Source organism: Patagioenas fasciata, chromosome 5, assembly GCF_037038585.1.
Source record: "Patagioenas fasciata isolate bPatFas1 chromosome 5, bPatFas1.hap1, whole genome shotgun sequence".
In the NCBI taxonomy this organism is placed as follows: Eukaryota; Metazoa; Chordata; class Aves; order Columbiformes; family Columbidae; genus Patagioenas; species Patagioenas fasciata.
This window is the reverse complement of record NC_092524.1, coordinates 41,738,857-41,752,167: the sequence shown is the minus strand read 5'-3', so window position 1 is coordinate 41,752,167 and position 13,311 is coordinate 41,738,857. Positions and strand designations below refer to the sequence as shown.

The 13,311-nt window shown below is 35.1% G+C and overlaps 1 protein-coding gene across 6 annotated transcripts in view; it reads left to right on the top strand.

Annotated features, from left to right (window-relative positions):
- STRN3 (striatin 3) overlaps nt 1-13,311 on the top strand; it is a 64,897-nt gene that overhangs the window by 8,033 nt on the left and 43,553 nt on the right. For all 6 annotated transcript variants that reach the window (XM_071809374.1, XM_065839614.2, XM_071809375.1 and 3 more), the window contains exon 2: nt 12,605-12,708. In XM_071809374.1, the coding sequence (XP_071665475.1) occupies nt 12,605-12,708 (104 nt within the window). The remainder of the gene's footprint in view (nt 1-12,604; nt 12,709-13,311) is intronic.

Genomic DNA, 13,311 nt, shown 5'->3' with positions numbered 1-13,311 from the left:
CTTCTAGAAGAAAAAGCAAAACAAACAAACCAAAACCAAACCTCTTGGCTTTATACCAGTGACCACTTTAAGAAGCTGGAGAGTCCTTGATTGTAGTATTTAACTCAAAACTGTGGTTTGTTTCTATGTAAAATAATTTTAATCTCAAAATACAGTTTTCCAGGTGAATACTATGATCTTTTTCTTGATGCTCAGTTTAGTGGCAGACAACTTCTGTACATTTGCTTTTATTTCAAATATCACTGTATATTAAAGGAGATAAGAAGAAGTGGTAACAAGCCAGATGAGTTCAACCCTTTAAAACATTTTGCAGTTCAAAAGCTGTGAAACTAAAATGGTTTGCTTTCCTCGAGCATAAGGTGCTTTAACTCCCAGACCCCAGGGTGCAGGAATAGATTCTGGGAAAGGAAGAAGATCCTACTTGCACAAACAGAACTCTCAGTATTCAAGGAGAACATATAAACATGTTTACAAGTTTTAGAAGACCTTTTCTCTGTCATAGCTTTAGCAAGATTTGTACAGTTGACTTGGTAGAAGGCAGGACTACTGGCTGTGTTAACTCTCTGACATGGTGTAAATCGGAGAGCGTTGGCACTATTCTGTGCCAGGAGGCTGGATTAACTTTTAGGAGGTGCAAAATACCCATTCCTCATCAACTTTCTGTGATGCCTCCCTTAAAATGCTTTATATTATACACTTGCATCTTAACTGTCTTACTCTTTTGTTTTTCCTAACTTTTATTTCTATGAGCTTGATTGTATTTGATTTTATTATTGTCAACATTGCCTTAATGATGCAGAGCTCTTTAAGCTCTGTAATACTGTATTCTTTTATGTATATCTAGATGGCTTCTTGTATTCTAGTTCTAACACTTCAATAGTTTTTGCTGTCTTCTGTCTGTTACTTGGGAATGTGTGTTACTGACCTGGCAGCTGATGGACATTGACATGAGTGTTCATCACTGAAACAGTGTAGGTCAGTTCAGGTCACTGTGTTCACAGTCTGCTGCGGGTTATACTTCCTCCTTCTGTATTCCAAAATAATAAATAGATGTTCCTAGTTTTGGAAAGGAAGTATACGTTCTTGAGGATGTTTGCCATGCTGCAATTTTTCCTTCCCTTTCCACTCTATAGTGATTGTAAGGAGATGCCACACTACAAAGTGTACAACTTCACTCTTATTTCTGTGGTCTTGTACTACAGCTGCTAGTAATAAAGAGAATGAGCTTAATATTTTTAGTTCTGTTTAATATTGAGTGTCTAATGAAGCTTTAACTGTGACACTTCATTATTAGCTGTATAACTTAACAGTGTAACTTCATCTTAATGGAATGATGCGCTGGTATTGTGATGCTGGCAGTAAAGATATTTTTAATCTTACCGAATTGAAATACTATGTTTTGGTGCTACTGTCAGTGTGTAATTAGTCTTACTGGCTGTATTGGTGACTTTCTTGGAAAGAAAACACTTTTCACTAGCTTAGATGAGTTCCAAAAAATGCCCACCAGTTCTGAAGACTGTACATGCATCTTTTTAGATAGAAATGGGCTGACGCGGGTAACTATATTCTGATTTTTAAAAGATGTTACTTGCAAAGTTCATGCATTTAGGAGAAATGTAGAAAATACAGATGATAGTGGCAAAATGAGAAACTGCATCTGAGGATGAACTTGTGCTGAAACAAACATGCTGAGTTGCTTTCCTCCAGGACTGCTGTGAGTTTCCTGCTAAAATAAAATCATAAAACCCCTGAATGGTCTGTAGCCTTACAAGTAGGAGCTATAAATATAGAAATCGGGAAGCAATTTCTGTCTTGTGATCCGTGCAGAACTGGCAAGGTCAATATCGCAATATAATGTCCCATTCTTCAGTGGTAATTTTGAAAAGAATGCTGAAAATTTGAAATAAGAACAATTTGAGGGAAAGAGTGATCCATTTATAATTCAGTTTAATCAAAAAGAAGTCTGAGAGATTTCCTTATTAGGTGCCTCTGCGGGTTTTATATGTATTGAGATGCTTTTTAATTTAAAGAAGAAAACTATTTAGTTTAAGGACTTTGACACAGCAAACTGGAATTTTACCTTAAAGAAAAAAAATATCCCAATGAGGGGGCTATATATAGTGTGACAGAGATACGTACAAAGTTGGGTAACTGCTTTTTGTGTGTGTGTACAACAGCCGAAGAAATAATCGGGCAACAAGTGTAAAACATACTGAAATAATTTTTGTACAATGAAAAATTATGAAACCTTTCTACATGAAGATACAGAATATAAAGGGATCAAAAATAAACCATTTATTACTCTGTAGTCTACTCTACTGCTGTTGAGTTTACCTGTTTGGGTGTTTTTTTTTTTTCCATGCTTTTTCTTAAGGCATCATGCTTAAGTGAAGAATTGGACCCTTGGAATTAAGCTGCTTAGGGAACTAGGTGATTTTTTTCTTTCTGTTTTGTTGTGTGGGGTGTTTTGTGGTGTGGCTGGTTTTTTTTAAATTTCAGGTCAAACATTTGATTCAATGCGAAGGTAACCGATTGAAATATGGTCTTTCTAAATGTCAGACTGCTTTAATTGATCTTATTGTCTTTTAAATAATTCTTACTTGCATCATTATTAGTTCAAAAACATGCTTTCTAAGATTCCCCTGCTCCAGTTATCCTGTTAGAGAAGCTAGAGGACTATTGTTTTCCTCTTGGAAGACAGAGAATTTATAGGTGTATTATTAGTTAACTGCACTGCTTTTCTGTTAAACTAGGTCTTGAGCACCTTGACTTCAAGTCACACATGTATCTCTTAATTTTATGAATTCAAATAAAAAGTGCTGTGTATTGCCTGCTTTGGATAGAAAAAGCATATTCTCCAAATCAAATTCCTGTAAAATATGTGTGAGTATATAAGTGCATACAGCCACACAAATGCATAGTTTGCTTCTTTTCAGTATCACTCTTGGCTTTGTGCATTCCAATCCAATTACAGAGAAAACTGCAGTAGTAAGCAGGAATTTGATCATGAGAGTACTGTAGATTAATCTAGTGTATTCACAGTATTGAATGGCTGTCTTAAATGAAAAGGAAGCCAGGGATATCTGTACTGTAATAGGTGAAGTGTACTCAATATAGCTGGTTTCTGCTAAGAAAGACAATGACCTTTTCATCTATTAACTGAAGTAGAGACCTAATTAGATTACTGATAGCCAGTATCAAAATGCAGTAGTTTAGCAGCTTGTTGGTGGTTTGTTGCATATGTCTGTCCAGAGCTAGAAGCTGTTGTTGAAAAATTAAAATTAAAAGAAAATGTTCAAGAACCCTGTAGTGTAAATTCTAGGACTCCCAGTTGCAAAATAATCCTGACCTTTCTTTAGGAAGTTCTCTTAAAATTGTTCTGGTTGCACTGCACTTTAGTCTGCATTTTGCAATCAATTTGTGCTGTAAGCTAAAACCATTACGTAGCACCACATGTAAATTGCAGACCTGTCTATAGCGCTCTTATGTCTGTATTTCAGTAATATATTGGGAAGACACAAGCATGTTCAAGAGTTTATTTTGAATCTCAGATTATTGTGGTATGGGTAAATATATATGAGATCTTGGATCTGGACAGAGAAGTACTTTAGAGGCTAAATGTCTTCAGAATGCTTGCGTTACTGTGGTGTCATACCTGTGATGATCAAGAATGTTTCCTAAGTGGTTAAAACACAATCTAATCTGTGGTTGCGGTGTATTTTACTGTTGCTTATCAAACCTGGTGATGGGACTCTAGCTTATCCACAAGCTTGTCTGTGTCTGCTTTCATTAATTTGTCCAAAAAGAAGATACTGCTCACAAGCTTTGCTTCCCTTAAGCATTTCATGCCAGAATAATGTACGAAATGTTCCAAAATAGAAAGTTCACATAGTAAATTCTGTATATAGTCTTGTTAATCGAGTAAGGGAGCACTTAACGGTTGATAGCTGGTATTTTTGGCAAGAGTTCAGCTTTTGACAATGATGTTGCAATTGTGTTATGGGTTTTTTCCAGCGCAGACATTTGTAAAGTGCCATGACTTAATTGATTTTAAAAATGCAAAACTTCAATAATTTCTTTCCAAACTGTAGTGTAACAAGAATTTCTTTTCATCTGTGAAAAAAATGTTGTATGTGGCAAAGGAAGAATGTAACATTGGGTCTGCAAAAACACAGGGTGTTTATTATGTCCTCTATTTATTCCCAATATTTCATGAAAGATTGTGTGACTTTATAAAACCTATTGAGACAGCAAATGTATCAGGCCTGTGGAAGACATGTTAAGGAAACTTGATTGTTTAGGTAGATACTCTCAAGCTCTCCTGTGTTGAATGATAAAGAAATTTGGGAGCTTTGTGGTGGTGGTGTTCGTGATGTGGTTCCTCTTGCTTCATTTGGTAATGTATGTGAGAGGCTTTCAGCAGCAGTCCATTTTGGACATGAACAAAAGCTAACTTTGATGTTTGTGCTGTTGTGAATATTGTGGCAGAGACCTGCTAGGTGGTTTGATAAAGTAGTACTGACTGGAGATGAATGTAGGATAAATTTTGTTGAATTTCGGCATTAACCAAACCATATATTGGCAGATTAAACTACATAATTCGGGTTCTTGCAGTTTTCTGTAGTCGCATTGAAGGTGGCCATATGTTGATATGTAAAACTATTTAACATCCTGTATTAACTTTTTTCTGTAAAAGACACAGAACACTAATACTCTTATTTTATATTGGAAAATCTGATGTGAAACTATTTAAAGCCCCATAGATGTGGGATTCTTTGTTTTATTTTACATTACTTGATCGTTAGAAAGTACATACTTTCTTGAGGAAGGATACTTATGTTTTCAAACAATCCTAATTGTAAAGAGAACTTAGTTTAATTTACTTTTGTTTGGAGAGCTTTCTTAAATTATTATTAGAAACATGACTGTCTCAGAGTTTTGGGAACTTGTATTCAAACATGTTTCATAGATCATTCAACCTGCTAAAGGAACGCAGTTCAAATTATCCAGACTCTTCATAGAGTAGTAAGCATTTAAAAGTAGTAAGAAATTGCTGCTTATGTTTTACTTGGCTATTGTCCTGAGTGATGACATTTGATTTGATGTTTGAATGGAAAGACTATGATTTTTTCGGCAATCATTCAATCTTACAGAATAGAATCTCCTTCCAGAAAGACGACCGTTCCTTTGAAAATTTGTAGGCAGGAACTTAATTTTCTGGATTGCCTCTGGGACTGAAATTGAGAAGAAAAACTTTTTTATAAATTAAACTGTGCTCAATATTTTTAAGTTTTTACCTGAAACAAAATTTAAGAAGCCTGTTGTTGCATAAGGAGCACTCAAGTACAGGAATGGTCAATGAATTATAAACTTCTAAGAGACTTATATCTGTAATTAAAAAAAAAATTGTTTTATTTAGTTTCCAGTTCTTAGATGTGTGTCTTAGTCTTTGAGGAGAGTGCTCTTTGTAGCAGAGTTTGAGTCCTTTGTTTTTAGTGGCTTCTTTTTTTGAACTTGTAGTCTCAATTGCCTTTTTTTTTTTTTTCTGCTGCTGACTTCTATGTACTGGATAGAGGTCTATGGACAATGGGTTTACTTAGTTTCCAGATTATGAAATTTAGAGGGTGTTAGTCTTTAAAAACACATCCGCAAGTTGTATGAGTTTTGTTGATCTAGTATTCCCAAATACTGTATTGTTTAGGACAGTGGCTATAAAAATTATAGCACAAGAAAAAAGGATTCTATAAAAAAATTCTAGTAAGGAACAGTGACAGAATGAACATAATCTTATACTGAGTTTGTTGTGGCTTAGAAATTTGACTCTAGTGTACAAGATGAGGAAATTTAAGGCTGAATTTTTTTAAGTTGTTCAAAGAAACTGAGAAAACTCAACAGCACTTGGCCCTGGAGTGAAAAGAAGCAAACTTTTGAATTTGAATGGCTGGGGGTGATATGGTGATAGTGGAAAAGAGGAAGGACAGATTCAGAGAAAGAGAGAGTTTTGCAGGCTTGGTCTTTGCCATACCCATTGCAGGGCTGATGGTGACTTATGAATGAGTAAATTCTCTTGGGTCTGTCAGTTGTGTCATTAGTTTGCCTGGTTCCTCCTTAGAGCCAGCCCAGCCGGGTTTCTTGTGTCTGCCATTCTTGTGGGACAGTTGCTCAGGGATGTCACTTTTCTAATGGTTGGGAATTGCTTTTGAAAAGTGGTCAGAAAGTGATCAGATGAGTCTTTGGAAAAGTATCAGTTGAGCAAGAAATAATTTTCAGCTCAAATGGGTAAGACCTATAAAAAGGGAACCTTCAGGAGACAATACCATTGCTCCTTTAAGTGCAGTAGTTACTGATCTGATATTTAACTGACTATTCATAAGATTGTGCAGGAAATTATCTTCCTTAGTTGCAAATGTTGTTCAGATGTTCACTAGTCTTAACTAGTTATCAAAATCTTTTTTTTCCACATCTTATTTTATGATGTGAAGGTTGACATATGAAAGTTGGTGTTTCAAATTTAAGTCTTCTGATTTTTTTTGTTTTAATTCTACAGAATCTTCAGAAGTGGTGTATCTTTGAAATGTGTATGATCCTCATATGACCAGTGACACGTGTCTCACTGCACAGTGTACTAGAGGGAGAATCTTGCTTGAGACATTAATTGGCAAAATGAAGATTGATTTTTATTTTTATTTTATAAGTATTGTATGTTAAGCAGTCAAGATATCTTCAGTCCTGAGCTGACAGTTTAGGGATGAAATGTAATAAATGTGTAGATCTAATCAGGTCTATAAGGTTACATAAAACTCTTCTAAATGCGTAGTACTTTTACATGTATGATGGTTTAGATGTCCTCAATGAGATGAGGTTTCAGACTGTATGTTGAAAACTGATGGCTTCTCCTCTTATGTTCAGTTTCCCTTCTGTGAACAGGAACTAGAACATTAGTGGCTCTACAGGTGTGTCCCCTCTTAAATTCCTGTTATGAGTCAAATCTTCCACCTCCCCAGTATTTTTTAGTTTACAACAATAGTGTTCTGCTTCATCTTTGCCATAATAAATGTCTAAAAATGAAGATTAGGTTAGTCTTCTTGTGTGACAGTAATCTTGTGATTAAAACAAAATGTTTAAAAAATATATGATCTTACTATTGTTTTGAGTTTTGTGACATGCCCTGGTAGGATAAGCAAACACGTGTGCACTGGGTATGTATATTCCAACTACTTCAGTGTATTCCCTTTCTTTCAGAAATACTGCAGCCTTTCCTTCCTTCCTTCTAGAAGTCTGAACGGACTTTAGAAAAACAAAACACAAGCGTTGCATTGCAACTAGCGTTGCTTTATATGGAGTTGAATTGTTTTGAAATACACTTCCAGAGTCTGAGAGTTAACAGTATTTGCAACTGAAATGGAAAGGAAGTATACTCAATGTGTTCCCGTATTGGTAAATCCATTAGAATTTGATAGTTTGATTGTATTGGAAAGTTTTAGTGTATCAACAGCCTAAGATAAGTCCTTTAATCAGTCTTACATGCTTTACCAGTCAGGTTTCATGCTTTTCCACTTCGATATGTTTGAGAAGTTGGATGAATATTTCAAATACTACATACCAGGATTTATTAATAAAATAGGCCTATAAAATCCTATGTATAGTTATTGTATAGCCTTTAGGTTGCATATTCAATTTTACCTGCCCAAAATGTTGCAATAGCTTCCCTCCTTTGTCCTCAATGGCTAAGAGAAATATGTTTGCTCAATGTGAAGATTTTATTTTCTGTGTAGTTCAAGCAATAAAATGCAGTTTTTAATATGAATGCTGCTATCATGGGTAGTACTGCATGAAATGCAGAGCAACAATTCTTAAGTTTTAGGACCCTTCTTTCAAGCTTTTTTTAAAAAGGACAAAAAATCCTTATTTTCTTCTCAGAATACAGTTTTTCTTTTTAATTTTGATTTATCAATTTCTATGTGAAGTGCAGTATTTTTAATAATTTAAAGTTATGTTGAAGTTCTCTAGTCAACTACTTTTAAAATCTGTTACACTTTGATTAAGCAGTGTAATTGCATTCTAGGGATGTGGAGTATCAGTGTAATCAGAGATTTACTAATTCTTACCATTCAAGAAAAACTTCAGTTTCTTATTTGAGATCTTGGAGTTTGGGTGAAAGACTGTTGCCTGGCTTGTACATGGTCACACTTCCTATTTAAAAGATAAAAACCCTTCCAACTACAAATGTAGTGCATGTATATCTGAAATGCAGCATGCTGTTAAAACAATATTAAGTTTACAAAGTCTGTAATATTAGATGTTGAAATTTTTATCAATCCCCTTCTATATGTGCATTCAGTAGTTTTTTCAACCTCAGACAATTTTTTTTTTCCTTGAGATCCATGCTATTCAAGTAGCTGTTCAGTAATTCTTTTTATCCTTGTTTTCTGTCTTGCCTAGTTTCAGGCATTATTTCATGCATCCTTGCACAAATACAAAGTATCTGTCATTCTAACTGTTTCTCAGAGGTCCCTGAATTCACTTTTGTAATAAAACTGGGCAAGTTCATGTGGTAGTACTCTTACAGCTGAGGGCCGAGGTGTAGAGAGAGCTCAGAGTTATCAAATGTCACTGAATTTTCTAGAAAGAAAGATAGTGGATCTCAGAGGTCTGTGAAAATACTGTAAATATGAAAATGCACAGACTGGTAGAAGCTTCTCGTTGAGCTTGTTTGAAGAATCTGAAGCCTAGCCATGTCTGTGGGGAAAAATATTCTAACAGAATCTGTACACAATTCAAGGGGATATTTTTAAAAGCAATGGGAGACCATATTTTTGCTTACAGGACTAGTGTTTTATACATGTTCTGTAAAAGAACATGATTTCTCCCCCTTAAGAAATGGTCTGGCTAATGCACTTTTAAAAATACACTTTGATTGAATCTATAATTCAAAATAGTTAAGACTTGTCTTGTATTTGACTTTCTTAGTCTCTCTACTCTTGTTTTTGCAACTCTTGTGTTCTGGACATGCAGATTGTGATATCATGGTCGATTTAGGCTGATCTAAGACCATGTTGTCACTGAAGGGAGCTGTTACTTCAGTATCCTGTTTGTATCCCTTGTGCCAGCCTAAGTACTCCCATGACTATACAGAGTAGGATCAGGAAACTGATGTAATTCAGAACTGAGAAAAAAAATAAATGTAACTATTTCCTCAGTAGTTTTAATGTGTGGCAGCAAAGCAGCTAAGTCAGCACAGCAGAGGGAACAGAAATAGAAGGAGGAGGATTGCTCCTCTTAGTATCAGCCTGGAGGCTTACAAATTGGTTTAAGACAATGGAAAGAATTCTGTTGTAACTGAGAGGGAGGGAAGGTTGTTCTGTGCCATTTTGTTTCCCAATTTTAGTGCCAGTAAGTCTTTAATCATCGGTTTAGTTGTAAATCATATCAAATCTAGCTATCCCAAGAATTGTTTCAAAGGAAAAGAGTATCTAAAGATTGAGAAAGTTGTATTATGTATAGAGCATTTCTTAAGGCTTTGTGTACAGAACCTAAGCTAGTACAACAGCCCCGAGGGAGACTGATGTGTTTGCTTTACCTGTTTTTATCGAACTTTAAAAACGTCAGTGTTGGAAATTGTGTGTTAATTTTTAGGGCTCATAGTCATGAAACAAGTCAAGTGATAGTTTTGACACACCTAATTTCTCAGTTCAAAATGTGAGAAAGCAAGTCAGTTCATGTAATTTATTCAGCATATCTGCAGTGATCTTGTTCTTGATTTTGTATTGAGGGTCTTGACGACTAAGTGTTCCCAAAGTCTGAATTGATTTACCATATTTCTAAACATAAAGCTCTTAACTTTTGCATAGATAACATCTGTTACATTTCAGCCATGTGACTGTTACAATGGAGGGAAAAAAATCCCTAAAATCAGTCAAATACGTATAGAAGCAATTACAGAAAGTGATGCTAAAAGAAGTTTGCTGGTATTGACAAAAATGTCAAAAACCCAACTACAAAGTGCATGCTTTTGTGTGTGGCAAACTTCCTATTCAACCTTTTGGACCATGTGAAGGTTGTGTATAAATACTGTTGCATATAAAGATTTTTGAGGCCTTTTTTTGTAGCGTGGATTTTTGGGTTTTCTTTGTTTTTATTTTTATAACATTATTACTGTATTATATTAAGTCTCAAGATCACTTAGCTCATTAATTTCTCTGGTTGAAAGTATGAGAACTAGGGAATACCTAGTAAATATGGAGGTTTGATTCTGCTTGGCCAAGGACTTCAGAAGTATTTCCAGAAGGCGCATATAGTTCAGATGTGAGCATCTAGGAGGCAGATGCCTCCCTCTGTGCATGATTGCAGCTGTATTATTTTTCTCTTCATTATTAGCAAACTGAGGATGAAATAAGGCCCAGCAGTTGTATCTGGCAACTAAGATTGGTCAAAGAGTTGTAAAACGGTCCAGGCCAAAGAAACAAGACTAGTAGAAGGAGTGAAGATTGTCACAGAAGACCTGAGTTTTGGAAAGAGTTGAGAACTGCATTCCAGTCAAAAAGCATAAGAGATTTGATAACCTTACTTAGCAACAACAACAACAAAATCCGAAACCAACCAACCAAAAAATGACAACACCAAACCACTACTTTTGTAACTATTTTTGTGTGTAATTTTTTAATTTGTGTAAGGACACTGTTTACTTTTTGTTGACTAGTGAAAACTGGGATAACAAGTTGGGCTTGTGAAATTGTCTGGTCATTTGCTGCCTTAGATACCAGAACAGTGCAATTTATGTATACTTGAAGTTTTCTTCAGAAGGCTGCTAAATTTCTGTTGGATTAGAGTAAGTTTGATAGTATTTTTTTTAGAATCCCGAGTAGCATAATTGCAGTTGAGTTGCTCAGCTGCCTCTCTTTCCTTCCATTGGGAGCCCACTGTTTAAAACAGCTGATTCTGGATCTTGGTCTCTACCTTTTATCATGAAATACCTGTGCAATGATTATAAAGGTTGTATTTTTTTTTTCTTCTCTATTACCATGCGCTGTTTGGTACGTTACTTTTTCTCACCACGTTGTGGTGTTTTGTTGAGAGTGCTTTCATGATGGACTTTAAACTGAAGTACTCATAACTGCCTTGTTCTCACTAGGATTTTAAATTTTAATTGATTAAATAATTAGGTAATGCAAGATAAAAAGAACATATTTTAATTTGGTTTAGCATTGAGCAGAAAGCTGGAGGGACTATAATCAGGGCTGATGTGTGTAGTTTTATATGATGATATCACTTAGTCTTGAGATGGGAGCAACACAAGCATGTTGTCCTCCTGGTTAGACAGTTTCTGGCTCTAACCACTGAGAATGGTGAAATGTACAACCACTCACTTCAAAAAATCTCCAGGGATAAGTTAGGTGCCAATTACAGTTCTGCCCCCGCTCCCCCCTTTTGTTTTTTTAATTGTGCCTCCTTTAATAATGAAATTGTGGTGTTGATCTTAACCTCTGTAGAGCTATGTGGTCTCTACAGTCCTTATTTTATTATTGTAAATCTCTCTTCCAAGAAAATTTTATATTGACTCTTGCCTTGAGTTAGCTACCCTATGACTTCAGTCAGTTTGAAGTCATAATGATGACAAAGAGTTTGTGGTTTCCTGTAATGATGACCAATCCAGTAATATCATTAGCTGTTTAAATTTTGTATTCACATCTGAAAATTCCCTTGTCTTGCCTAGGATTTTGATTTGCAAAAGGCAAAATATGAGCCCTTTCACTTTGTAGTGAAGTAACTACTTTTTTCTCAAACTTACTACCTTTATTTTTCAACTGCTCTGGAGTTTTCCACACGACCTTTTGTGCTAGTTGAGATAACAATAAATTCGGTAGGACATATAAGCTATCCACTAGGTTAACAGGTGAGTAGGAAGCTTCATTGCTTCTGTGTAAGTATAGGTGGGTAATATGATTGATGCTTAAAAAAAAAAATAAAACACACACACAAAAAAACACACAAAAAACCAAAACAAAAAACCCACACCAGTATTTTTTGCCATATAGAACAGCACACTATAACCAGTTCTCCCTTGATATTCTAACCTTCATATGTTTTCAGTAGTAAGTAAAATGTGAATCCATAACTATAGTTGTTTCCTGTATAACAGAATTGTAAATTCCGATTTTGAATTCATGTAACCATTTCTTAATCTGGTCAGTATACTCACATTAAAAACTAAATTGCTTAAAAGTATGCCGTGTGCCTGTTTTAATATGGCTTCGGGTTTGGAAGAAAATGTGTAAGAGAATTTATGCTAACAATGCCACATGGACAAAACTGTTTGCATGTATTAAAATGTTTAATATGAGTACTGTTTGTGCCTTCTTTTAGAGTTACTACACTAACTTCAATATGTTTATTTCAAGGCAAAAACCCCAGCATTTATGAACAGAAAAGAATACTCAGTCTGTAGGGCAGAATTATTTTTGTTGTTAATGACTGACTGAAGTGATCAATGCTAAACAGTTTTGCAGTTTTGTGTACCTTTTTTTTTAAGACAGACTTTGTTGCTTTGATTTGGGATCAGAATGGAATAAAATCTCATATTTCTTTTGTGTGTGTGTATTTTCAGGCTCGGATAGCATTTTTACAAGGGGAAAGAAAGGGCCAAGAAAATTTGAAGAAAGATTTAGTGAGAAGAATAAAAATGTTAGAATATGCATTAAAACAAGAAAGGTAGGTATACAGACTGTTCGGCTTTTATCTGACCTAGAAGAATTTATAGAGTAACAGCAATTCCATCACACTATGTGAACTGTCTTTTCTAGATGATTCTATGTTACTTCATGTAAACTGTCCTTATGGTTTGTCATCTTTGCACTATGTTTTCTGATAAATTCAAGTGTAAACAACTTGAGGATCAGACCACAAAATAGGCAACCTTAATTTGTTTATTTTGATTTGAGGAGAACATTCCCGCAAGAGTAAACTTATAGTTTTGTAGCAAAATTTAGTGGCATGTAAGGACATTTTTAAGTTAGTTGTCCCGGAGTAAGTACGTTTTGCATTATGATGAATTAGTACTATGAGTAAGTGACTAGTACAGAAATAACTTTGATTAGTTGGTTTCATAATAAATGTTGATGTTTTGGTGAGGATGGCTATGTACCTCTGTGTGAAGTGTCCAGTGTAAAGGTGCTCCAGAAAACAGCATATGTTCATACAGAAAGCCGTATCAGAACATTGTGTGTCTTTTAGTGAAGTCATAGACAGAAAGGATCTATTTCTTCATTCAACCCTGTCCTTGAAGTGGAAAGTAACTCGTGGTTTCCAACCACA